Here is a 26,601-nt window from a genome sequence, read left to right on the forward strand (position 1 = left end):
ACTCTGAATCTTTTTTTGCCGAACCACTCCTCTCTGGGCTCAGTGATTTCACGTCACCAGTGCTACTTTCTAACGTGAGGCCAGTGTTTGTTTACATTTTCATTTCATTCAAAGGATCCAAACCGATTAAAGTTATTATGGATACCATGACTGTGGTAAGTTTATTTATGTTTTTAGATGGAAGGCTGTATTCCATCTGTCTAACGTTAGCGAATATTGTGAGATTGATGAATAAGTTGCTGGACTATCGACCTAGTTAGCCCCTTTCGTGACTGCGATGCACGGCTACAGGGTTTGGGCGAGTGAATCCACACTCGTAGTATTATTATAACTCATTTATTGTGTAACGCGTCGCTAGCCCCTTAAAACTTACCACAGTCATGGCCTTGTTCCATCAGGAAAAATTGATTGATTGATTGAAAACTTTATTAACAGATTTCAGAATGGGTACAATACAGTACAGCTCAATACACACAATTGTTAAGGGGATGCAGACCAGAGAAAGACTTTCGTCTGGTTTACATCAGGGTCCCCCATTTTCAATTAATCAGGACATACCGTCTCTACTCTTCATATAGAACTCTCCGACAGCTGTTGGCATTTCCTCACTCTGCATGTCGCCCAGGAGGTTGTATGCTGTGCAAACACAGAATGCAACGCAAAATAATCATATTTCCATCCAAATACTTTCTGTTTTCTGTTGTTGTTCAATAGTCCACAAGCTGAATACATTTCCTCCCTCAAAGACTTTGCAAAGTCCATTTAGAGTATGTGTCTTTCCTCCTCCATATTGTTAAAAAATTAATTACCAGATAATAATCACAATATCGTGAAACCGTGCTAATTACTCAGAAAATAATCGTGCCATCAAAATCGCATACAATGACATCCCTAATCCACACATGAGCAAAGCCTTTGACGAGGGATTTTGGCTCTGCTGTAATGCTTGCCATAGATCATGGTATAGCAAGATCTCACGTATATTATTGCTATTATACTACAGTTTTATCACCAAAATAACAAACTTTTGCTGTTGTAGGATGGAGGTACTCTCGCAAGCCAGAAGAAATCTTACATGATTTCACAACGCAAGATTCATCCAGCCTCCAACCCTCTTCAATGGATTGGTCTGGCCAAAACTGTGCCAGTATAATCAGCTTTGGATGCTGATTCGGGTTAATGACACAGGGTATAGGTGATCATTGCTAGAGACAATAGTATATCAAAAGAATACATTCTTAGAAATCGCAATTTAACAAGGGAAGCTTGCATCTTAGCTTGGATGGAAATGTGTTGCACAGTCCACCCATTATAGTATATCAGAACCAAGCATCAGTTCTTCACCACTAGGGATGGGTACCGGATCCGGTATTTTAAAGGTATTGACCGAATCACATTTTTATTGAATTCTTTAAGTCCGATGACGTCAACGTTTCGTTTACAGCTAAACGAAACTTATGAAGTGTGCCGCACATACACGTCAACGCTCACGCGCACAATACACACTTACCTAGGATTTGACTTGATCAAACAACAAAGCAGTCGGGGCAATGGCAAGCCGAAAAAGGTTGCAAGTGTGGTTACACTTTACAAAGCTAGATGCAGACAACGCTCGCTGAAATATAATATATATATATATTAACATATTGTTCTAAATAAATAATAATAATAAATTATTTGTAGTTTGGATATTTTTTTTTTTACAACCGAGGTACGTAGATTAAATTTTTAGAGACTAAAGTACTGAAAAAAGGTACCGTTGGGTACCGGTATCGATTCACAGGTACCGGTATCAGTTCAAATGTGAACGGTACCCAACCCTAATGAAAACAAACATTAAAAGCCTAGGCTATCAACACATAGCCACTTCTTATCTGTCCTCCGCATGTAAAGCAACACAATTGCGGTCCCAGCACTATTAGGCTAGGCATGGGTGATACCTGGTGGTCCTTGCCTCATTCAGTATAGTGTATAGTGTGCAACAGTCTTTTCAGAGTTCAACAGGTATAGTTTGAAGGCTTAAAGCTTTGCCAATTAATTCTTTATTACTTATTAGTCCTTATTAGGGGTGTAACGATTCGACCTCACAACGACCACTACCAAAATGAAAGTTTACCCAAATCAAAAACCCTGGGTAGACAAATCCGTCCGTGAAGCTCTGAGAGAGCGCACCAAAGCATACAATGACGGCCTAGTGGCAGGCAACATGAATGACCACAAGGTGGCGCAACACAACGTAAGGAGGACAGTGTCAGAGGCCAAACGGCGCTACAGGGATAAAATTGAACTCCAGTTTGAACAAGCTGACTCTAGAGCTATGTGGCAGGGGCTCAAAACGATGACAGACTACAAAGGCGCCTCCCTCAAACTGAACAATGACATCTCCTTAGCAAACGACCTCAATACCTTCTATGCGAGGTTTGATGTTGGTAATAACAACACCAGCTCACAAGCCTCGGCAATGGGGGGGGGGGGGTCGGCTGCTGATGGAGGCGCAGTGTTCAGGGTAACAGAGCATGAGGTGAGGCGGACCTTTAAAAAAGTGAATATCAGGAAGGCAGCAGGTCCGGACGGCATCCCCGGCCGCGTCCTAAAAGTCTGTGCCGACCAACTGGCCCCAGTATTCACTGACATATTTAACCTGTCCTTAGAACAGGCTGTCATCCCCACCTGCCTGAAGAAGTCCACTATTATCCCTGTACCCAAAAAATCCAAGCCTGCTTGCCTCAACGACTACCGCCCTGTAGCTCTCACCTCCATAGCCATGAAGTGCTTTGAGAAGCTAGTAAAGGGCTACATCTGCTCCTCCCTCCCCATCAACATGGACCCCCTGCAATTTGCATACCGCCCCAACAGGTCCACGGAGGACGCCATATCCCATGTGCTGCACACAGCAGCATCACACCTGGACAAGAGGCAGGGGAACTATGTGAGAATGCTATTCATCGACTACAGCTCGGCATTCAATACCATAGTCCCCTCCATACTCATAGCCAAGCTCAGGGACCTGGGCTTGGGCTATGACCTCTGCCAGTGGGTCTTGGACTTCCTGACTGGCAGACCCCAGGTGGTGAGAGCAGGCAACTGCACCTCCTCATCCATCACCCTCAACATAGGGGCCCCCCAGGGCTGTGTTCTGAGTCCCCTCCTCTACTCCCTGTACACACACGACTGTGTGGCTCAGCGGAGTAGCAATACAATCGTCAAATTTGCTGACGACACAGTGGTGGTGGGCCTGATCTCTGCCAACGACGAGAGGGCCTACCTGGAAGAGGTCAAGGTCCTGGCGGGATGGTGCCAGGAAAACAGCCTCTCCCTGAACGTCAGCAAAACAAAAGAGATGATTGTGGACTTCAGGAGGTCGGGGGTCAAGGACTACAGCCCCCTCAGCATCGACGGGGCACCGGTTGAGAGAGTCAACAGCTTCAAGTACCTCGGAGCCCACATATCCGAGGACTTGAAATGGACCATACACATTAACAGTGTGGTGAAGAAGGCACGACAACGCCTCTACTTCCTCAGGCGCCTAAGGAAGTTCCAAGTCAGCCAGAAGATCCTTAAGAACTTCTACTCATGTACAATAGAGAGCATCTTGACCGGCAACATCACCTCCTGGTTTGGGAATAGCACTGCAAAAGACCAAAGCAGACTACAAAGAGTGACACGTTCAGCCGAACGCACAATTGGAGGGGGGCTCCCCACTCTCCAGAACATTTACAACAAGCGTTGCAAGGGGAAGGCTAAGAGAATTATTAAGGACTCGAGCCACCCGAACAACTGCCTCTTTGAACTGCTGCCGTCAGGCAAGCGACACAGGAGTCTCAAGGCGAGCACAGAAAGACTCAGAAGTAGCTTCTATCCCCAGGCCATCAGGCTGCTAAACGAACAATGAATGAACACTACACAACAACAACCACCAAACACACATAGCACACACATCCACACGCACACACTCACTTTAAACAAACACACTGTAGCACCCACTACACACACTTTATAGCACACACCCACTTTAAACAAACACACTGTAGCACCCACTCCCCACACTTTATATTTATGGATGAAGGATTGCACTACAACTCGTACACCTTACTGTAAATTGTACCTAAAATTGTACCTCATCCCACTTCTGCTTTGCACTAGATAGTACTGTACATTAGTACACTGCATAGTATTGTGTATTGTATATTATATGGTAACTCAGAACATTGTACATATGTCTATACCGAACAACTGTGACCTCATTCTTCTTCTAAATTCATGCTATATTATGTTATTATGTTATTTGATACTATCTTGTCTAGCACAGTCTCTGGAGCGTAACAGTAAGAAGCATTTTGTATGAAAGTATTCTGTACTTCTGTATGACAACTATTAAAGAACTTGAACTTGAACTTGATTAGATTCGATTACGATTCTTCAGGCAACGATTCAATGCATCATGAAATCTCTTCATTTGACCACGATTCGATTCGATAAATTTTCTATCAGTTAATTCCCCCAAAAAGAATGTATACACAAATGTGGCTGGGGGAACCGATTCACTCAGCATGAATGGACTATAGGTCAAAAAAAAAAAAAAAAAAAAAAAAAAAATTATTAAATTCATTTAGATTATAATCGAATCTAACATTTTCAAATCGATGCAGTTGAATCGTCACATTAGGATTGATGCATCGTTACACCCCTAGTCCTTATACACACACACACATTTTTATTGCGATTTTCCCTTCATTCAGATTCAGAGTTTTATTTGCCACAGGGTAGCAATACAATCACAGTTTTCATACAAAATCCTAAATACAATCAGCTATTTACAGTACAGCTATCCAAAAATCACATTAGCCTAATCAGAATGAAAACAAAAACTAAATGCAGGGCTAGCTAGCTAGTAGCTACATCAACAGAAAACCATACAGCAAACAGTCTTAAAAAAAATAACAGAATAGTTTGTTATTATTATAATTATTATATATTTTTTTATGGTCACAATCTGGAGCCCTGCTATGGAATCTGGATTGGGTACGTGGATCTGTGAAGTCAGGCCAACATCCCGTGAATTACATGAATCGGTCCCATCTTTAGTAACAATGAAGACGCTAGCAAGGGGCATGGCAAAACCACTGCCATCCTCTAACATCAAAGTCATCACTACCATATAATTTGCTGAGGGTCATCAGCCCTCCAGCAGAAGCATTTTAGTTCCATCTGTCAACTCCCCTTCTGCTGTCGTCTCACTGCTGACTACTGCAGCATCTGACAGCATCTTATCAGCGGCAGCCTATTACAAGGTCAGAATCTTATCAGAGGTAGAGCTTCCCAGAGGCCACTGCATGAGGAAATATGATTATTTTGCTGTGCAAACGCAGAATACAACCACCTGGGGGACATGGAAAGTGAGGAAATGCCAACAGCTGTCAGAGAGTTCTATATGAAGAGTAGAGACAGTAGGCTCTGTTTTTCCTGATGGAGCAAGGCCAGGAGTGCCCCTCCTCGACTCAACTTCGCTCATTTGTACGGATGAGGAATTCTCCTGTAACTGGCCCCTTAAGCCCAGGGAACTGGCGGTGTTCCAACATCTCTAGCCAGACTTACGAGTATATTGTCACCAGAGGTGAAAGGAGTACAGAAATATATTACTCAAGTAGAAGTCTTGTTGCATCGGTTCAACATGACCGCCTGAAAGCTGCAACATGTCAGCAGGCATCTGGTCCAGTGCTCCACACATTGGCTTTTGACAACGTATAAGACGTATTATTTCCAGTACTCCATCTTGGATTTATTTATTTATCCCAAACATATACAAATTAAACATATACAAACATAAAACAGCAAGAAAAGGTGTTTTCACACAACACTTACCTAAAGCAATTTGCAAAAAACATCTTCGGGAGGGGACAGGAGGAAGTAAAAACGTATCTAGTAGTCCTGCCCCTTCCTTACAATATATTACATATAAAAAATATAGTCTTTCTTAATCTAAATATAATAATTTAGTCACCTTACTACTCAGTCCTCGCTCTTGTACATGTCCAAAAATACTTGTTTATAACAGCCTTTGAATTGGTTTGTATTATTGCTCAGCTTTATACTGGCATCTACTGTAGTCCATTCCAAAGGGAGACCCCACAAACTGAGATGCACATGCTGAGTCGTACAGGCACTGGGCGGTTTTAGATTCAATGTCCCTCTTATATTATAACCATCTACCTACCTAACCAACTACCTATGTACTTTTTTTTTTAATGTTGCTTGGCAACATGTTATTTACTACCTTAACTCATTGACTGCCAGCTATTAGCCTTATCCTGTAGTAGCTACTGCCACCACTGTAAACGATGGGAGTCGCTCACCTTGTTTGCAGGGCTATAACCATATATATATATATTATAGCTATGGATGCAATACTATGGCCCATTTGACATAGAGTATCTATCGTTCAAGATGTGAAAAAGGAATATTTTTTCCATCCATACATTCCTGTTTTATACCGTGGTGAATATAAGTATGGTTTTAGAGCGGTTTAGGGTAATTCCTGGGAGGCTAGTAGTAGGCCGCAACGCATATTATACTTAATCCATTGGCATTTCGTCCCTATACACGCTACAATAAAAAATTCATATTGTTATTATATTATGTTCCATCATGAATGCATGAAAGGGGGGGGGGGGTCGTTTCTGATTAATTGATTGTCAATAACGGCAGTCGTTAGTACAACGGCATACGCTGATCAGAGCGATGGCTATGAAAACAAGGCACAATCCAGCTGAAATTGACGTTAAATTGCTCTTACCTGTGGCCAGGGAACAAACTTAACTTTTTGACTTACCAGCCATTTGGCTGGTAGATTTAAAAAACGACCAGCCGGGCAGACTTTTTACCAGCCAAAAATCCAATTAGTATTTATATTGTAACGTTTGGCCACTTTAAATTAGGGATGCACCGATATGAAAATTGGCCACCGATACCGATTGTTCAACTAACACTATCGGCCGATACCGATATTTGTATATTTGTATATAAGTATTTGTAATTTTTTTTTTTTTTTTTTTTTTTTTTTTTTTAATTTTTTTTTTTTAATGAAACTACTGTATATTTGTATGTGTATGTTTGTATTTGTAGGCCTCTTTACTTACTTAAAAAAAGGAAACATCAAGAAATATGTTTATGGTATCACTATCTCTCTCCCAGTATCGTCTGGCGGCCTGCAGAGGGATACTCTTTTCTCAACCAGAGCTTTCAACCAATGCAATGGAACCATTCTGGCGGCCTGCAGCGGGATACTATTCTCTCAACCAGAGCTTTCAACCAATGTAATGGAACCATTTTGATTGACAGTCGATTCGGCCAATTACGCCACACCGCTAGCACCCACCTCCTGCTGTCCTTACCACCAATCGGCAAGCGTTTATTCATTTTCTACTTTCGGGCATGCCGCCATTGTTCTGTTTGCGAGAGCAGAACACACCTAACGTAGCTATGTTAGCTGCCCGGCCCGCCGACCGGCACTCCACAGCATGACCAAATGAGACATAATGATTTTATTGCAACAAATGTTATAATAAAACAAAGCCTTTCTATACATTTGTCTGGTTGAAAACTTTATTAACAGATTGCAGAATGTGTAGTTGGGTACGGAATGAGCAACGGAATGGAACCGAGCTATGAACGGACTAACGGAGTAATGCCTTGTTTACTATCTTCGGGTAAATAATATGCTTGTTATTGAACGTGTAAGACTAACTATATAACGTTAATGCCACAAAACTAATGTTTGTGTCATTTTAACAGCAGATACTTTCTTAAATGCCATCTTCCCGAGAGAGGGTGTTGACGGGGAGTTGTGTTATTAATAGCATTGAACAGCTAACCGAAAGCTAGCGTTAACTATTGTTAAAGGTTTAGCCATAACGTTACCTTGGCTAAAGTTGGGGCTATTCATAATGCAGCAATAATGGCTGCAGACCTGCAAGCAAAGTACAGCAAGTTGGCAAAGGAGTATTCCAACGCAAATCACATTTTCACCAGTAACGTTAGTCTTGCATCTCCCGGTAGCTAATGAACGGACTCGGAGTAATGCCTTGCTGCTATGGGTAATAATAATATGCTGATGTTATTGTCCGTGTAACACTAACTATATAACGTTAATGCCACAAAACGAATGCCTTGTTAATCATAAGTAGTTACTTTGATGCAGTAGCTTGTGTGTGTGTGTGGGGGACGGCGGGCGTTGTGCAGGTAGGTCGCGAGTGAATTATTTTTTTGCCTTTTGACGCTACACAAATTGATGGGTATTTTTTTTTTTTATCCACTTTTTCTCCCATTTTTCTATATTTTCTCCCATCCCAATTTCGTATCATCCAATTCAACCCTCCCCTGTCACGAACGCTGTTTCTTGCCTCCCACAAGCCGGCTGCAATGTGGACTAAGTCATACATAGCACAAGTCCCCTCCGGTACTTGAGGTAACAGCAGTCGCATCTTTTCACCTGCGCAGCTCGATCTCTCAGTGTCGAGGAGTAACGCGTGGGAGGCTCACGCTGCCCCCGACACTTCCTGATTCTACTGCGCAGGCGCACCAACCGACTTGTAGGAGTCGCTTGTTCACAACGCCCGATCCCCACCCTTCAGTTTCCCTCCCCGTAATACGGCCAATGTGTATTACTGCGGACGACCAGCTAAACTGAAAACAATGTGGAGAGCTGGATTCGAACACGCGAATCCTAGCGTCTCCACACTGGTGGCGAGTGCCTTGCCCACTACACCACCTAGCCGCCCAAATTGATGGGTATTTATCGGCGATTGCTATCGGCACATTTGAGCTTATCGGCCGATAGGCCGATAGCAGTCAACAAGGCACTTATCGGCCGATACCGATACCCGACCGATATATCGGTGCACCCCTACTTTAAATCATTGAACAGAGAGAGAGAGAGGTAGATAGATAGATAGATAGAGAAGGCAAGCCTGAAAACCTACCTGTTCAAAAAGGCCTTTGACTGTTAGCCTTTTATTTTAATTTGATTGCGCTTTTGTTTTTAAATTGTCTGTTTATACTATGTTTTTAATTAACTATGTTCTATTTTTATCTTATTTTTATTCTGTATTTTATTTTATTTGTTTTACTAATAACTATTTTATTTCTATTTTTTTAACTGTTTTAACCATGTAGTGTAGCACTTTGGGATCCCAGTGAACAAAAAGTGCATTACAAATCCAATCTATTATTATTATTATGTGTGGCTGCCGCCCTGGCGGACATCTGTGCTCTACTGAGTGCACCTTTCTAGTCTAGAGAGAGAGCGCTGATTCCCCGTAGCTGAGCAGGGTTGCATTTTGTCAACACAAGTTGGAACCCTGGAGGAAGCGATATAAGGAAACGAATTGCTCCGCTACTCGCTCATGTTGACCCCGCCCCCAAGTCGCTCTGCGCTCGCTCACCGCTCACCTTGAATCGAGCGCTCCCCGCTCCCCGCGCCACATCGCTCGGCAGATTTAAATTTTTTTTGGAGCATGGTGTAAATTAGCTCAAACTACAACAGTCTACACCCCCTGGGCCCCTTAACAATTGTTTGTATTGAGCCGCATTGTAATTGTACCCATTCTGCAATGTTAAATAACGTTGTTTATCCATTCACTAGCTCTATTAAGTGATGATAGCTAGCCTAGCCACAATGCTATGGTCGCTGCCATTAACGTTAGCATGTAAGCTAACGACAACAACAATGGCGTCAAAACTTTTTCTAACAGGATGTGAGTGACAAAGCCTGAACAGGATATCACAGGTTCACCCTTCTCATTGGTTGAAAATGGCCTTCATGTTTGTACATCGCCATCTGTTGCTTTGGCATTGTACTACATGTATATTACATCAGTGTTAAACCACTGTGAGCGGCCTGGAGGGAGTGGATTGGAGCGGAGGAGAAGCGGTAGATGCAGTGTATTTTGTTAGCCGCCAGGTGGCGGGCAGACCTTAAATTCTAATCGCCAAAGAATAAATCTACAAGTCAATGGCGCTGGGCGTGTAACTATTTTGTACCCTGCCTGTGGCCGGTGAGATTCCAAAAAGAATATTCCAATTAATTGATTGCCATCTGCTAGATCGTATGTCCATTTGGGCCACGACATAACCCACCAGAGCATAATGAATCGGGGGTCCCGAAAACTATTCAATGCGATCGGGGTAAAGCTCTTGATCCAGGTTACTAGAAATGTCCGCCCGGAGGAATTTCATCGACACACAGAGAGATACAGAGTCTCAAAGGGAGTGCTTGCGATCTCAGACTCATTCCCTATGGTTACACAGCCTTCCTGGATGGATTATGAATGGAAACAGCGAAAAGAAATAACGATCAAATAACAAGTATATTCGTTGTTGGCGTCCAACGATTGGCGGCCAATAACGAGTATACTCGACGTTGGCGGGGAATGAGTTAAAGAAAATCTGTGCAGTTTTGAATTGAACTAAGTCCATGAATTTCAATGTTTGGCTCTTTAAAAACAGACAATTTGTATGATCTAGGTATCTCACATGATGTACTATCCTTGTAACTGAGGGGTACAATTCCCTGACTGTATTGTTAGATATGATATTTAATACCACTACCTCATGTACTTTAACTTCTGGCCACCCAGTACAAGATATAAGTATGATGAACACTTTCCCACCTGATGAAACGAATCCACACAAATGTACCAAATCGAAGGTTTAATACAGCAAAAGGTGTATACAACGATCACTTAATTACATTTATGATTTGAAATATGAAATATGCACTTTTATGGCAAATGAGTATTCGTAGGTAAATCAACATTGAATGTCCAATCTCTGGTTACGCAGGGAGTAAGTATACAACCTGGAATATTTAGGAAAACGATAGCGATGGTACTTAAATGATTAGAGCTGGATACACTAAGGGGGGGGGGGGGGGGGTCCCGCTGGTTGTAAGACAGTAGGAGGGGGGGGTTAGAGAAGCCGCTGGCGGTATCCCATCTGGCCGACGGTGTCTTGGGAGAATCCAAAGTCTTGGACACGGTGCCCACAGAACCTCGGACCGCAGACGAATACAGCTGGACCCTCTGTGGACGGTAGCTGCCGGTCCACAACGGAGAGACGTGAGGCGACCTCACTGGTGTCGAGCGCCGTCTCACCTGGAGTCCTCTCCGGGGGGTAGTTCCAACACTCCGCAGTGTTGGCCTTTATCCATGGAATAATCAAAGCACACAAAGCATAATCCAAGCCGTGGAAGGCTCGCCGTCGTCCGGGTAGAGTAATCCAATATACAGGTCCAGTCGCTCTTGGCCCGGAGCTCCTCGGATGCAAGCACCACTAGGGGTCTGCTCAGCCTGGTTAAGCGTCCAGATAACGTCAGGAACGATGGGGGTACTGATAACTTTAGAACTCTAACCGAACGATGCACCATACATAAATAGACTATTATTAGCTTAATAGAATACGTCCAACTCGACGGTATAGTGCCAAACTATGACTATTCAACTATTAATCTACACGATATCTCAATGCCTATTCTGGGCCAAGTAGGCCTTACTACACCACACGTGCGTCGTGGGGAGGCTTCGCGTCTGTCACTCTGTTGGAGGGTAAAGAACTGGACTAAAAAGAAAGTTCTACTTTACTTGCGCCATATATATATGCGCTATGAACAAATAGTGCCATTCGTATTTCGCCCGACATATTCCTGCGCGGAACCGGGGCTTGCCACGACATGTTAGGCGGCACGATTGAACTTGGACCTAGGGGTATGGCAACCTGGCGCCAGGTTCTCGTCCAATGGTAGAATGAAACTATTATGGGCTGTTTAGTAGACTAAAGGGATATTCAATGCATATTGTACAAGGAATATACAGGGGATATCAAACGATATACAAATACAATTAAATATATATATATAAATAAATATACATATTCGGTTTAATCTGATCCTTCACAACAATCCTTATAGCTCTTTTTTGCAATGAGGATATATTTTGTAGGTTGCTTTGTAGTATACCTAGGGCTGGGCGATATAACGATAACGATAAATATTGCGATATATTTTAATAATCGATATAGAATATCGAAATTTAAAAAAAATCGTTTTTTTTTTTTTTTTTTTTTTTTTTTTTTTTAACCTGCAACAGGGCAGTTTTAAAACCAGAGACAGTGGACAGACTTGTCTTTCTTGCCTGCAACTTAAAGTAATGGCTTTGCTTGTCCAAATGACAATACTGACCAAATTCAGATTTCTTTTTCTCTTGTCCATTTATTTTGTTTGCTTTCTAATTTAAAATACATTTTGAAACAGTCTGTACACAGTAGGCTATGTGTGCTAGCAGAACTAGACTCCAGTCACGAGTCACAGTGCACATGTGCGGTGGTTTGTCCACCAAAAAAGCGCCAAAAGATCGAAAATAAACTAGCAGAGCCAGAACTGTTCAACTCCTCTGGAGCCACAGCCAGCAGAGAAGCCGGTTTACTTTAGCTTTTAAACCAGCTGCAGCCTGAGAACTGGAGTGTGAGGGGATGTAACACTAAAGATGGCGGCAATGACAAAGAATTGCTGCAAAATAAACATACATCTGTTGTTTTTCTTTTTTAATTTTTTATACTTATAACAATTCGATAATTATCGATAGAGAAATAAAATAAAATTATCATATCGTTATCGCGATATGATTTTTTTCCATATCGCCCAGCCCTAAGTATACCCCCACACACAATATGACAGATATGGTACAATAAGTGTGCAGTACAGTGTGAATGTTTTCTGATTCAACAAATGTCTAATTTAGCCTAATATGCCAATACATCTAGCTATCTTTGAACACAGAGATTTTCCAACAGATAATAATAATGGATTGGATTTATATAGCACTCTTCATGACACCCCAGTGACCCCAGAGCGCTTACAGAGTCTATTATTCGTTCATACACAGTCATACCGGTGGTGATAAGCTACAATTGCAGCCAGAGCTGCCCTGAGGCAGACTCACGGAAGCGTGGCGAATAATCATCGCCTACAGCCCCTCCGACCACCACCAACATTCATTCACATGCATACACATTCATACGAGGCAAGTAGGTTAAGTGTCTTGCCCAAGGACACAACGGCAATGGGATGGACATGGGCTTGAGCGGGATTCGAACCACCAACCCTTCGATCATTGGACGACCCGCTCTACCCCTGAGCCAAAGCCGCCCCAAGCCGCTCCAAGAGACAGAGATTTTGTTAAGACCCCTAGAAACTTGTTTTCATATATTTCATAAATGTTTACCTGATCAATTTCTAAATGTACTTCAGTGTTTATTTTACGGTTTCCAAATAGCATGACGTTTTTTTTTTCTAGTTTAAAGATAACTTATTTGTATCAAACCAACATTTTAATTTTTCCATATCTTTGTTTGCTACTTCCAAAAGCTGCTGCAGGTCATCCCCCGAAGGCCCGAACATAATATATTTGTGTCATCTGCAAAGACAACAAGCTTCAATATGTCAGACACTTTACGAATATAATTTATATATAAGATGAACAGTTTGGGTCCTAATACTGACCCCTGTAACATTTCGACTTGTACTGGCCCATCTGCACAAATTGCTGCCTGCTACTTAGGTCGCTTTCACATAGGGGCTGTTTGGTCCGGACTATCGGACCAGAATTCGACAGTCCGGTTTTTCGGGTTTGTGTGAATGCGCGTCGAACTCGGTCCGCGGACCAAACACACAAACTCTGGTCCGACCAAAAACATAGGTCTCGGTTCGCTTCATCGGACCAAACGCGGACCAAATATAGGAAGTGCTTATTATTACCACTGCGCGCGGCATTCACTGCAAAACAAGCACACTGCATCTATCTCTCTATCTATCTCTCTATCTCTCTATTATTACCGAGGCGCTCGGCATTCACTGCAAAACAAGCACACTGTAAACATATGGGCAGAAGACCAAATAAAACAGCTACTTGTGGGCACTCATAAAAACAACGCAGTGTACAAGTTGTTTAGCGAGAGGATGGTGGTAATGGGCTTCAATAGAACAATGGATCAATGTCACGTCAAAATAAAAAACTCCGCCTCCGCTGATCTGGAGGGCTCGCAGTCCACACACACAGACACACACGCGCGCGCGCACACACGGGCTCGCAGCCACACACACATTTCCACTCTCTATTGTCCAATAGACGAGCGCCCTTTTCGACCGCGTGACATTGTTCAGAAAGTTCGGTGCGCCTGACAAATTGCTATGTGAACGCAGACGAACCAAATGAAGAATGCAACAATGTTGCAACTTCACCACCAGAACCGCACAGAGTCCACCAAAACTATATGTGAAAGCGACCTTATATAGCTGTTCAGCCACTCCAGAGCCACCCCTCTAATGCTAACCTGTTCATCTTTTCCAGTAATATCCCATGGTCTATACTCTATTGTATCAAAAGCCTTTTTTAGATCAATAAATATTCCTAGTACTGTTTATCATCTGTTTATCAGTCTCCATAAGATTATATGTCATGCCTGTGACATCAGCTGGTTCCTATGGCAACAGATGAACCATGGATAAAGGTGCACCAATACTTCTTTGTTATCTATTTATAGACACTGTAACTGAGGGGTTACAAAACCCTGACTGTATTAAAGATTGTGATAGATTAAACCACTACTACATATTATTATTATTACTACTTGCCAGACAGTACAGTTATTATGGCAGACACTCAATAGACGGCACGGTGACAAAGAGATATCATTTACAGTATTTTATTATACAGATATACAACTGATAATTACTGGGTCGCTCTTTTATGGCGAAATGATATTAGAAAGTCAGAGTATCAAAGTCAGTGGGAATGAATAATTCCTAGGCTAAGTATACTAGACCGGGACGCTGCATGGCGTGAGATGGCGATATAGGGGGGCAAACGAGGGTATAGCTGGAGACTGGTGATTTCCTCCCATAGAGTAGTAAGCTCCAGAGGAATGAAGAATAGACGGATACTCCGGCTGGTCACTTGAAGAAAGGGGGTTCTCATACGGATCCGGTCCTTGTAATCCAAGTGCTCGGTAGCAGGGTAATAGCTGTAATCCAATGCCCGATAGCAATGATGATAGCCAGCCAGCTTCGTCCTCGAAGCTAGCCCGATGTAGATCTTCAGGGTAGTTCAATCCAAACGACAATGGTATTAACGATGCTCTTCTCCACGGTACTACGTTTCCACAAGTCACTATAATCCACCAAACAATGGTTCTACAATATCAAAGTAGTATATAAGGAGCTACTAGTTATCCGTAACGATACGCCGCTGTAGGTTCCAATGCTCACATGTCCAATAGTTCTGCTGCTAGGTTCACCTCGTGTTCTGATACTAATTACGTTAAGTCCACACACACTTGCTAAGGTTCACACTAGTTACTAAACGAACAAACTGCTTGTTACTGCTGCACACCGAACGAACTGCTGTAACGTTAGATGCACTAAATGACGAACTCTTCACTTCACGTTAGGTTAGGTCGAACTGCTGCTACTTTACTTCGGACGAACTGCTTCTGTTTTGCGCCCTCCACAATATATACTTAGAGTGCTTTCTAGGGCGCAACCGAATCTCTTGTCCGGAATCAATGCGCTGGCCAAGGGCATGTCTCAACTTGTCCAGACTCGTCTTTGAACTTGTCTGAGGGGCGCGATTCTTGGCGCCGCCAGTGTCAAGGGCGTTATCCAATGAGGAAAGCGAATAATGCTATGATTCAAACGGAGGCTTAAAGGGATATAGCTTATATATATAAATAATATACAAGTTATATAAAACAATAAAACGTAGATTCTCAGTGTTAATCTGGCCCTTCAGAACAGACACCATACTAGAATATTGAGTGTGCATTGTTGGGGTTATCTTCACATGACACTTAAAACAGCATATCTTCTAAGAAATATCTTAATTTGCATGGAAACAGACTGTTACATGGTCAATTCAGTGGTTGGATTAAAAAAAAATCATGAGTCATGAGTCACAAATATGTCGTCAAACCTAATGAAAAAGACTGAGGACGGGGGATGAGTAATCGAAAATAATTCCTCGACTGTGCATTATCAAAACAAAAAACAAACAAACAAACAACAACAAAACAAAGCCCAATGTCAAGGTCCATTTTGAGTGCTGGAATATTCATACCTAATAATAGATAGTCTGAAAGAGACATAAGAGGAGAGATATAGTTCAGAGAGAGGAGAGGATGGAGACTCAAAAGGGCGGGACAGAGGGACCAAGTGGAAATTAACTTCCATCCCACCGGCTGCGTTGACACCGACAGCTGGATCAAACACTGCTCTGGTCAACGGACATTACACCAGGCGTTTGGGATCTAATCAGCTCTAATCATTTGGTGCCGACTTCAGATTAAACCCATTACCTCGCCTCACAAAATCACCAGAGGGGAAAGCAAACCAGGATTTGCAAGCTGCGGTATGTGAACGGAGCCGCTAACAAAGCCATCGCTGTGTTGATACAAACATCATGCTAGAATGCCCTGAGGCCTGCACAGAGAGACTGTTCTCACTGTAGAGCTGAAAGAAATCAGACTGGTAACCTGCTTATTTGTTGAATCTAATTAGCAAGTAAGCTAATGATACAAAGATATTGATTAAAAAGTGTTGGAATAAATTAAGATCCATCAATTTGTTCCACCAAAACGACACTATGCTAGGGTTGTGAACCTTTTAACTGAATATTTTATAGTATTACTGCTCATTTTGATATTGCATAGACTAGAGATGAAACTGTATTGATGACAATTATAGTGAACACAATTATCACAGTTTTGTTATTCATGTGATTGTTATTCATGTATTCAAATGTTTAAAAAGTACGAATACACATTGAAATAATGTCACCACATTATTACAACCAAATAACAAAAGGGAATAGCAAATATAGTACTCAATAGTATTAGATAGTAGGACATTGTACTCAAACAGTAGGCGATTATCATTTGATTAGATTCGATTTATTTGTCATTGTACAGGGTACAAGTACAGAGTACAACAAAATGGAGTTTGCCTCTAACCAGGAGTGCATAGGAGCAGTAAAGTGCATTGTAGTTACATGTATAACATGTATACCGTAATTCCTCTAATAGTAACCGGTATTCAATTAAAAACCGGGTCTCTATTAATGACCGGGTGCGCTGTTGAGCTAAGCAATTATAAGCCGGCCTCCTAATACAAGCCGGGTTTCATGTATATTAGAGGAATTACGGTATTTCCCTCAACGGATTTACCATAGGCAATATATTTTGTTATTGTTGTTATATGCTGGCCTGGCTGTGCAGTAAATACCATATAATGGTATGGTGTTAATGTTTACCAAGAGAGTAAGCCTACCTCAGAATTGTATAAAACGAAGTTATTATTATTATTATTATTCCAGTATTGTGATTGCACTATTTTACTTTATTTTACTTTTTGACCACCTGTAATTGCACTGTTTACTACCGTATTTCATACAGTACTTGGTTTCAATAAATGAAACCAGTACATTTTACTGGGTTCAAACTGACACAAATGTTGATTTATTCATTATGATCCGTTTGAAAATTTGAAATATAGGCCTCTCTCTTATACATGCCTCCTCCTAATACAAGCCTGGTATCCGCTACAGTTGAAACAAATACAAGCCGGGGTTACTATTAGAGGAATTATGGTATATGGGGTATATATGACAAAGCTAATATGCTTGCAGCGATTCCACACCCAGACCATGGCTCACAGATGCAGTTAGAGAAAAAAAGACAGACTCGCCTCACTGGTGAGTGGTGACATCACTATTTATCATGACCTCTTGTCAGCATTCTCCAAAAACATTACTACTGCTGAAAGCCTCCTTCTTTCACCATACGATTGAGGCCTCAGCTAAGAATGTCCACAAACTGCAGGCCACCATGTCTACCCTCCTCACTCCCCCTCCTCCTCCTTCCACTCCCTCTGTTGAGGACTTTGCCAGCTTCATTGAGAAAAAGGTAGAGAATATCCGCAGCTGCTTCTCCCAACCCCCACTGACTCCAAGCATTAAACCGGAAACTGCATCTCTCACTGTCATCTTTCTCTCCCCTAACAGATGCCAATGTTCTGACCCTGGTCACACTCCACTGCATGCCAGCTGGACCCGCTACCCTCCTCACTCCTCCAGACCATGCCAACCTCTCTAAACAAGCCAGAGTCCAACCCTGAACCCCACCATCATAGATAACTACCGCCCTGTCTCTCTTCTCTCTAAATCACTTGAACACGCCGTATCCAACCATCTCACTGATTTTCTATTACAGAACGACCTCCTACCTAGACCCTCATCAGATGATTGTTGTAGGTTATACTCTGGCTTTGGTCGTCATTCTACCTTGATGACCGTTCCTATCAAGTATCACAGAGTCACACCCTGTCGGATGCCCGACTGCTACAGACGGGCGTCTCCCAGGGCTCTGCTTTTGGACCTCCTCTTCTTTCTCTACACCAAATGTCTGGGTAACACTATCACTTCTCATGCCTTCTCATACCACTGCTATGCTGATGACACTCCACTCTTCCTCTCCACCCTCAGATACCCATGTCTCTAAACGGACTGTTTTCTATTCAGCAGGTCTTCCTTTTTTTGATTGAGCCCAACACTGTGTCATCATGTGGGCAGTCTGAAGTCACACGACGCATACAGCAGCAGGACAACACGCATAGTGTGTTTACAACACTGAACGCTTCCATTTTCATTACTGACAAGCTATTGGCAAGTTAGATAGACAAGCCATGCCATTCCTACAAGTCCCCACATCATGCATTGAACTACAGTAACAAATAAACTTAGGTTGCATTCATTGTAAAGTAATGGTACTATTGACTATATCACTATTGACTTCTTAGTTATTCTAGGTTATCTGTTAAACATGTGATCCTGGTACAGATGTCAAAGTAGGCCATCACAACTAATATGTAGTTAATAGTTAATAGTTCAATAGTCAATAGTTCAATAGTTAATAGTTATTCATTAAGAACATACCTTGTGCAATCACAAAAAGTTGGATGACGTTCCACTGTCAAACTGAGCTGTGACGTACAGGCGTAGAGGCAGCTCTGCGTAGGAGTGTGGTGTACAAAGCGCTCTGAATAATAGCTAGGCGAGGGAGCTCTTGTGAAATATGAAACAATGTCATCTTCCGCCTCTCCACCCAGGCGCCCACGCTCGGGAGTGATCATATCTACAGTATGAGTGAAGGGGAAGGGGATAGAAAGAGGGATATACAACAAAAGAGAGGAGAGGACAACCATCTAGATCTGTAGGAGTAGAAGTAATTGTTAGCAAAGACATTTGCTGAAATAATTACATCTTGCCAGCGTGATGGATGCGTTTCCTTCTCATGTGTCAAGGAGAGATGCAGAGAGAAATAGAGAGAGACAAGACAGGGAAGGAGAAACGGGGGAACTTTCATTTAATCCATCAGGCTCCGCAAACCTCTTGACAAGGCTGCCTCTGTGGGGTAATTTTCTGATTGTCTTGGTTGGACTTGCCAAGGAGCTGTGGACAAATGTTTTCAGAGGCAAAAGGAGCGTCCTATAGAAAATCATTCCAGTGCTTAAATTTTAAAACCTTCTTAGGGAGTAAGTGCCACCTGATCATCAGTCTCTTGTATTGAAGAATACAGGCTAGGGATTGGCTGTAAGGATGTCCACCCATAAAAGAGTGAGCGAGGGAAGAAAGAAAAAGCATCAAGTGATAAAAGAACCAGCGAGAGAGAAGATTACACGAGGTAGAGAAAATAAGAGAAGAGTGAAAGAAAGAAAGGAGGCACCTGAACACCGGAGCCCATTGCTAGAATATTGGGCTGAAGAATGTTAGAACATTTTAAATCAGATTGCAGATGAGAACACAGGATAAATAAAAAAATATATAGCAGGCATCTGAGAGAAGATGCAGGGGGTTGGGAGGGGTCAATCTGGCTGTAGTCCACACCATAGAAACTCAGACAGAGTCCTGATTAGGAGAACATGGGAAGAGAGAAGGGCCGACCTCAGGAGCTTCACTGCTGCATGGTTGACTGAAACACAGGATCCTACTGCTAAGGGAGGGAGGGATGGAGAGATGGAGGGAGGAGGGATGGAGGGAGGAGGAGCTCTCTAGGTCAGGTGTGAAATGGGCGTTTCTCATATTACTCATGGTCAGGTGGAACCTAGTGTGTGAGCTCTGCTCTCTACTGCAGAGAGCAGATACGGTCCCTTTTGAATATTTATATGGCCCGCAAGAGGCTGCCTGCAAATCTGACCCATTGTGCCAACAACCTTTCCGTGGGTGAAGCATAGTTGAGCATAGTTGTCATTTAATGATACTAATACTAGGGCTGTCTTAAATACTTCGAAGCTTCGTTCGATGGCACAAGCTTCGAACATTAAAAAAAAAATCGAATTTAAAAAAAAAAAAAAAACTTCGATTTGTGTGTGTGTGTGTGAGAACTACCCATCCCAGTTAGGACAGCCGAATCCCGTCCAATCTTTCGCCATCGACTAAAGACTCACTTCTTCAACCATTATCTGAAATGATATAAAAAAAAAAAAAAAAAAAAAAAAAAAAAAAATCTAACCGTGACTAACCTTACTGTCATGCACTTTTCCTAATAAACTAACCTACACTGTAACATGCAACACTTTGATAAACATTGTTACTCAGCTGATAGAGTTGTACCCTTCTTGCTGTCTTGTCGTACAGAACTTGTAAGTCGCTTTGGATAAAAGCGTCAGCTAAATGACTAAATGTAAATGTAAGTGTGTGTGTGTGTGTGTGTGTGTGTGTGTGTGTGTGTGCGCACATGGGGCCATTGGGTGGGGCCGGGGGACAAATACACTGGAGGAAAGTAACCCAGCTCAGCACTGCCCAAATTATATCATCACTATTGCCTGTTTGAAGGATATCATCCTCAAATACATATACTACATGCCTTGTAGAATTCCACACATAAGAAAGAAAGATACTGGGATGAATAAACAAAATAGGAAATAAAATTTAGATAAGGTGCTACTGAAATGTTTTGTTGAGTTCTTTGTTTTTTTGTGGAAGTTGCCCTTCTTAAAAATGCATGAACATTCACTGATAATTGGTCTGTAGTGGAGTCTACAAGGTCTACATTGCCGAACCATGTAGAATCCGGACCTTGTAGACTGACATAATTCTGTGCATACTTTAGTCTAGACAGGCCATATTTCATATAATCAAAATCTTACTTCATTCATCTTAAACATTCTTGATTTGGGGGATTGGTAGTTCCCATGAAATCTGAAGTTGTTCAAACGACGATCCACCTTGAATTAAATCACACAGCCGAGTGAAACCTTGTTGGCTCAGTCACGAAAGGGGCTACTTAATTAATTAATCCAACCCACTTTATTTATAGAGCACATTTAAAAACAACAAAGAAAGTGCTGTACAAGTCCCACAACATAAGATAAAAAAAAAAAAAAAAAAAATTATTCTTTTGTTCGAAGCTTCGAATTAAAATCGAAGCTCGGCCCCGAAGCTTCGATTGCCAAAAAAAGCTTTGAAGGTCAGCCCTAACTAATACTCTATACAATCACCTGTTGTTGAATAAATACCATTACTTTCTAGTTATTACTAAAAAACAGTATATATAAAACAGTAGCTGTAAAAAGAAGAAAAAAAAGTTTTATAATTTATAATATAATTTTTTTAGTACATTAACTAAAAATAGACAAAAATGTCATCCGTTTTCATCGACTAAATCTAGACTAAAACAAAAAGGACTAAATTGAGACAAAAACTGACTACGACTAAAATGCTCAGACATTTAGTTGACTAAAACTGACTAAACGAAAAATAAATGAAGATGACTAAATATGATGAAAACAAAAAAAGGAGCACTTGACACATAACTAAGACTAAAACTAAAATGAAAATAGCTGCCAAAATGAACACTGCTGACAAGTAAAATGTGGATTCCGGACTCTTTTTTTCCCATCCATTTCATTCAGTCCAATCTAATGGGTGCAATACCATCCGGAGAGACGATAGAGGGCGGTATTTTCCCTGTTCAAGCTCAGATAGATCCCCACTGGTAACGTGAGGCTAGATTGATGAAAAATGAATGGAAATCGATAAAAAAAATAATGATTAAATAACGAGATTTCTCGTTCTTGGGACTCAACGCATGGCATGAACTAACGCGATTTCTCGTGGCTGGCACACAAAGTGTTAACATGCAAGGGCCCATATTTGGGCCCTTTTAAAGACGATTTGCCGACCTTTGGTGACCACTAGTGGCTCGGGTGTGCATATTTTGTAATACAATATATATATAGAATTGAAGCCCCATTTGTTGCCTGTCGATAGCCCTTTCAGGTGACAAAATCCGTTCAGCGGTTCTCGAGTTACATGCCGGTATTTGAGGCTTGTGCAAAGTACACGGTATTGCGCAAAATACCACTCCAGACTCTTGGGGCTCTAGTTCCGTCAATCATTTGGCGATCTCGAAAATGATTGTGGAGGGTTGTAGCTAGGGATGTCCCGTCAATTTTTTTTTGCTCCCGATCCGATCCCGATCATGTGATTTTGAGTATCTGCCGATACCGATCTTTTCCGATCTTTCACATTAGTAACCAATTTGACGCATTTTTGTCATAAACTGGTGAAGCGAGACAAGCCCCTCTGTTGCCTCAATAGCCCATCGAGCGCGGCGGCTCACATTACATTCACCCTGAGCCCCTGAGAATGTGCTTCATACGAGAAATATTCAAAGTTTCAATCCGTTTGCACATTAGTATACATTCACAGTAGTGTAAAAAATATAGAAAAATCGATACATATCGATTCTGAACATTTAAAACGGTTTCGATACTCATTTCCCGCAATATCGATACTTTCTGCAGTATCGATACCAGCTGGCTTGCTCGCAGTCTTCTACCGCAAGTTGTTGACAGACACGCTGCTGCAGAGCACGCTTGCCCCTCCTCCTCCCCCTCAGAGACCCGTCTTCAGTGTCTTCTTGTCAACAAAGCATTAAACATTAGGGATGCACCGATATGAAAATTGGCCACCGATACCGATTGTTCAATGAACACAATCAGCCGATACCGATACTTGTGGCAAAAAATAAGTATTTGTAATTTTTTTTTAATATTTTTTTTTTATTTTAATATTCTTTTTTTTATTAAACGACTGTATATTTGTATGTGTATGTTTGTATTTGTAGGCCTCTTTACTTAAAAAAAGGAAACATCAAGAAATATGTTTATGGTATTAATTCCACCATGCCATGTATCACTATCCCTCTCCCAGTATCGTCTGGCGGCCTGCAGATGGATACTATTCTCTCAACCAGAGCTTTCAACCAATACAATAGAACCATTTTGATTGACAGTCGATTCGGCCAATTACGCCAGACCGCTAGCACCCACCTCCTGCTGTTCTTACCACCAATCGGCAAGCGTTTATTCATTTTCTACTTCCGGGCATGCCGCCATTGATCTGCTTGCGAGAACCACAACAAGCTAATACGTTAGCTGCCCGGCAGTGCCCGCCGACCAGCGCGCTCCACAGGATGACCAAACGAGACACAATGATTTTACTGCAACAAATGTTATAATAAAACAAAGCCTTTCTATACATTTGTCTGGTTGAAAACTTTATTAACAGATTTCAGAATGGGTAGTTGGGTACGGAATGAGCAACGGAATGGAACTGAGCTATGAACGGAATAATGCCTTGCTTGCTATCTTCGGGTAAATAATATGCTGATGTTATTGAACGTGTAACACTAACTATATAACGTTAATGCCACAAAACTAATGTTTGTGTCATTTTAACAGCAGATACTTTCTTAAATGCCATCTTCCCGAGAGAGGGGTGTTGACGGGGAGCTGTGATGGGTTCGCTTGGTTGTGTTATTAATAGCATTGAACAGCTAACCGAAAGCTAGCGTTAACTAACGTTAAAGGTTTAGCCATAACGTTACCTTGGCTAAAGTTGGGGCTATTCATAATCCAGCAATAATGGCTGCAGACCTGCAACCAAAGTACAGCAAGTTGGCAAAGGAGTATTCCAACGTAAATCACATTTTCACCAGTAACGTTAGTCTTCTATCTCCCGGTAGCTCATGCTAGCTAACCTAGCTCATGTTAACGTTGTCAGTGATCGACCACCTCGCATACACAATTAATGACATGTTGCGGACAGCCATATCGGTGACAATGTTTAGCTTTTAGTGCCAAATGATAAGAGTCTGAAGCGGAGTCTCAAAAGAGAATGTTGAATATTTAGTAGTAACTTTGATGCAGTAGCTTGTGTGTGTGTGTGTGGGGGACTGGGGGCGGCGCCGTTGGCAGGACGCGACTGAATTTATCGGCTACTGCCATCGGCACATTCGAGCTTATCGGCCGATTGCAGTCAACAAGGCACTTATCAGCCGATACAGATACCCGACCGATACATCGGTGCACCCCTATTAAACATTAAACCATTAACTTTAGTTATCTACTGATGGCTCATAATATCAACAGCTGATTCGTTGTTAGTAACGTTACAGCTATTAGCTAACGTTAGCTAATCGTTCTTCCGTTAGCTTATGCTAGCTAGCTGGCCACCTTATAATTCACAATATAATTACTTCATGGAAACGGAGTAACGTTAACGTTATGTCGAGTTCATACTACACTACACGTATGAACTCGACATAACGTTAACGTTACCCCGTTTCCATGAAGTGTTTAATTAGCAGCAATCTTGTTGAAAATGTAACGTTAATGCTCCGAGCATAGCTCCGCAAACCGGAAACCGGCATGAAATTGTTGTAGTCATATTGTAGTCTTTTAGTCTGGTTAACTAAAAGATTTTAACCAAATAAAAAGCAGCAGCACTATTGCATAACTGAGTCATGTTTGCTATGTATTTCTTTCTTTAGGTGGAGTAGGACATTTGTTTCACAGTTTTAGCATGATGTTTTATAGATGGCTAGGTTAAACACAGGTTTTTGTTTTTAAGAGGGGGGGGGGGTTGATTTGATTTAGATTAGATAATTTAGTTATTTTTAAATGTCTGATCTAAAGAGAAACACAGGGTTTTAAAAGTGTTATATTTATCTTCTCTTATAGTACCAGAGAGAAGCTGAGGAGAATCAACCAGCAACAAAAGCAAAATTTGTATAAAAAAAATAAAAATAAAAAAATAAAATTAATTATAAATTTTGCATTTTCGTGGTATTGAAAATGGTATCGAATATCGATACTTTTCAAGGTATCGTATCGAAGTTAAAAATTCCAGTATCGTGACAACACTAATTCACAGTGTTCGACTTACGTAATGATTTGCGCCATTTTGGTCTGAAACGCCGACAATAATCCGCCGACGTTATCCAGGTGAACGTTATCTTCATTCAAGCAAGGCATTGCAATCAATACAGCTGTTTGGCAAAGCTCCCGCCGCCTCCCCCATACCTTTGCTCGCTCTAGTCACATAACTTGACGTATTAGATTGGTCGTGTTGAACGCAGCTCTGTTCTTTCCTCCACGCGGAACATCCGCCTTGCAAACATTGCAACTGGCTATTGAACTGGCTTCGGTTTCAATAAAAAAATGCTTCCAAACTTCTGACATTTTGTCTAGCTGCTCCGAGTCATCAGGTGGACCTGCTGGTGTTGCGGGAGCGACACGTTGTGAGCTTGTACAGTACTGAGCTTTCGGCATACGTCACTGTCGTGCGACGGTGTAAATCAAAGGAAATGAGTCCGTTTTGGCAAATTCTTCTGCTCTGTTCGACAATAAATAAATTATATGTAATTTAAAACCAAAACTAAGGCCTCAGTATGAGTTTAAGATGTGAACCTGGTCATGTTTGTTGAATAAAATAAAAAAATATTATTCGAATTTTTTTTTAACTCCCGATTTCCCCCCCCCCCCATCCCGATCTTCTGAAAATCATGTGATCGGCCCCCCATCCCGAGCATGTGATCGGATCGGGACATCCCTAGTTGTAGCCAATGAGTGTGGCTTTCCAATGATACCCCACCTGGGGATGTATGAATCAGGGATCTAGGTGAAAAACTAACGAGCGAAAACAGGAAGAGAAAAACAGCCGAATGAATTGAAGAAATTCAAAACTGAGAAAACTGAGTTTTTCTTTTGTACACCGTTTACCAAAATCACTCCTAATCACTAATTTCTGAATGGATCTTTATGAAATTTGGACATGTACTACATAAGGCTATAGATCGGGAGTTTTTTAAGCCATACCCATACCACCTTCTGGGGAAATACTACCTCTGGACTACTAACTACTACAGAAAAACTTGAGTAACAAGTTTTTCTACAACTCATGTTCAGACATATGTTACTCTATTTCATTAGCACTAAAAGTGATCTTTCTTTATTGTATCATACACTTCAGAATGATATATTTCAAAAGAGACCAGGCTCATGCATGTGCTATAAGTATAAAGTATAGTATTTTGGTTTGCAAAAGAAGTATGCAGTCCTGAAAAACGAAAATTTAAATGGCCACTTTTGGGGGCGCAGGTTAAGAGGTTAAAGGTCCTCCTCACCTCATGTTCTGTTATCCTGAACACTGAGTC

General features: G+C 41.7%; 1 protein-coding gene across 4 annotated transcripts in view; it reads right to left on the minus strand.

Annotated features, from left to right (window-relative positions):
• The window catches only part of LOC311242748 (ecto-NOX disulfide-thiol exchanger 2-like), a 385,400-nt gene that overhangs the window by 137,438 nt on the left and 221,361 nt on the right, over positions 1-26,601 (minus strand). For 2 of the 4 annotated variants that reach the window (XM_084331767.1, XM_084331768.1), the window contains one exon: positions 559-636. The exons of the other annotated variants lie outside the window; for them this stretch is intronic. In XM_084331767.1, the coding sequence (XP_084187893.1) occupies positions 559-636 (78 nt within the window). The remainder of the gene's footprint in view (positions 1-558; positions 637-26,601) is intronic. 4 annotated transcript variants of the gene reach the window in all.

Source organism: Notolepis coatsorum (assembly GCF_963971535.1).
Source record: "Notolepis coatsorum genome assembly, chromosome: 16".
NCBI lineage: Eukaryota > Metazoa > Chordata > Actinopteri > Aulopiformes > Paralepididae > Notolepis > Notolepis coatsorum.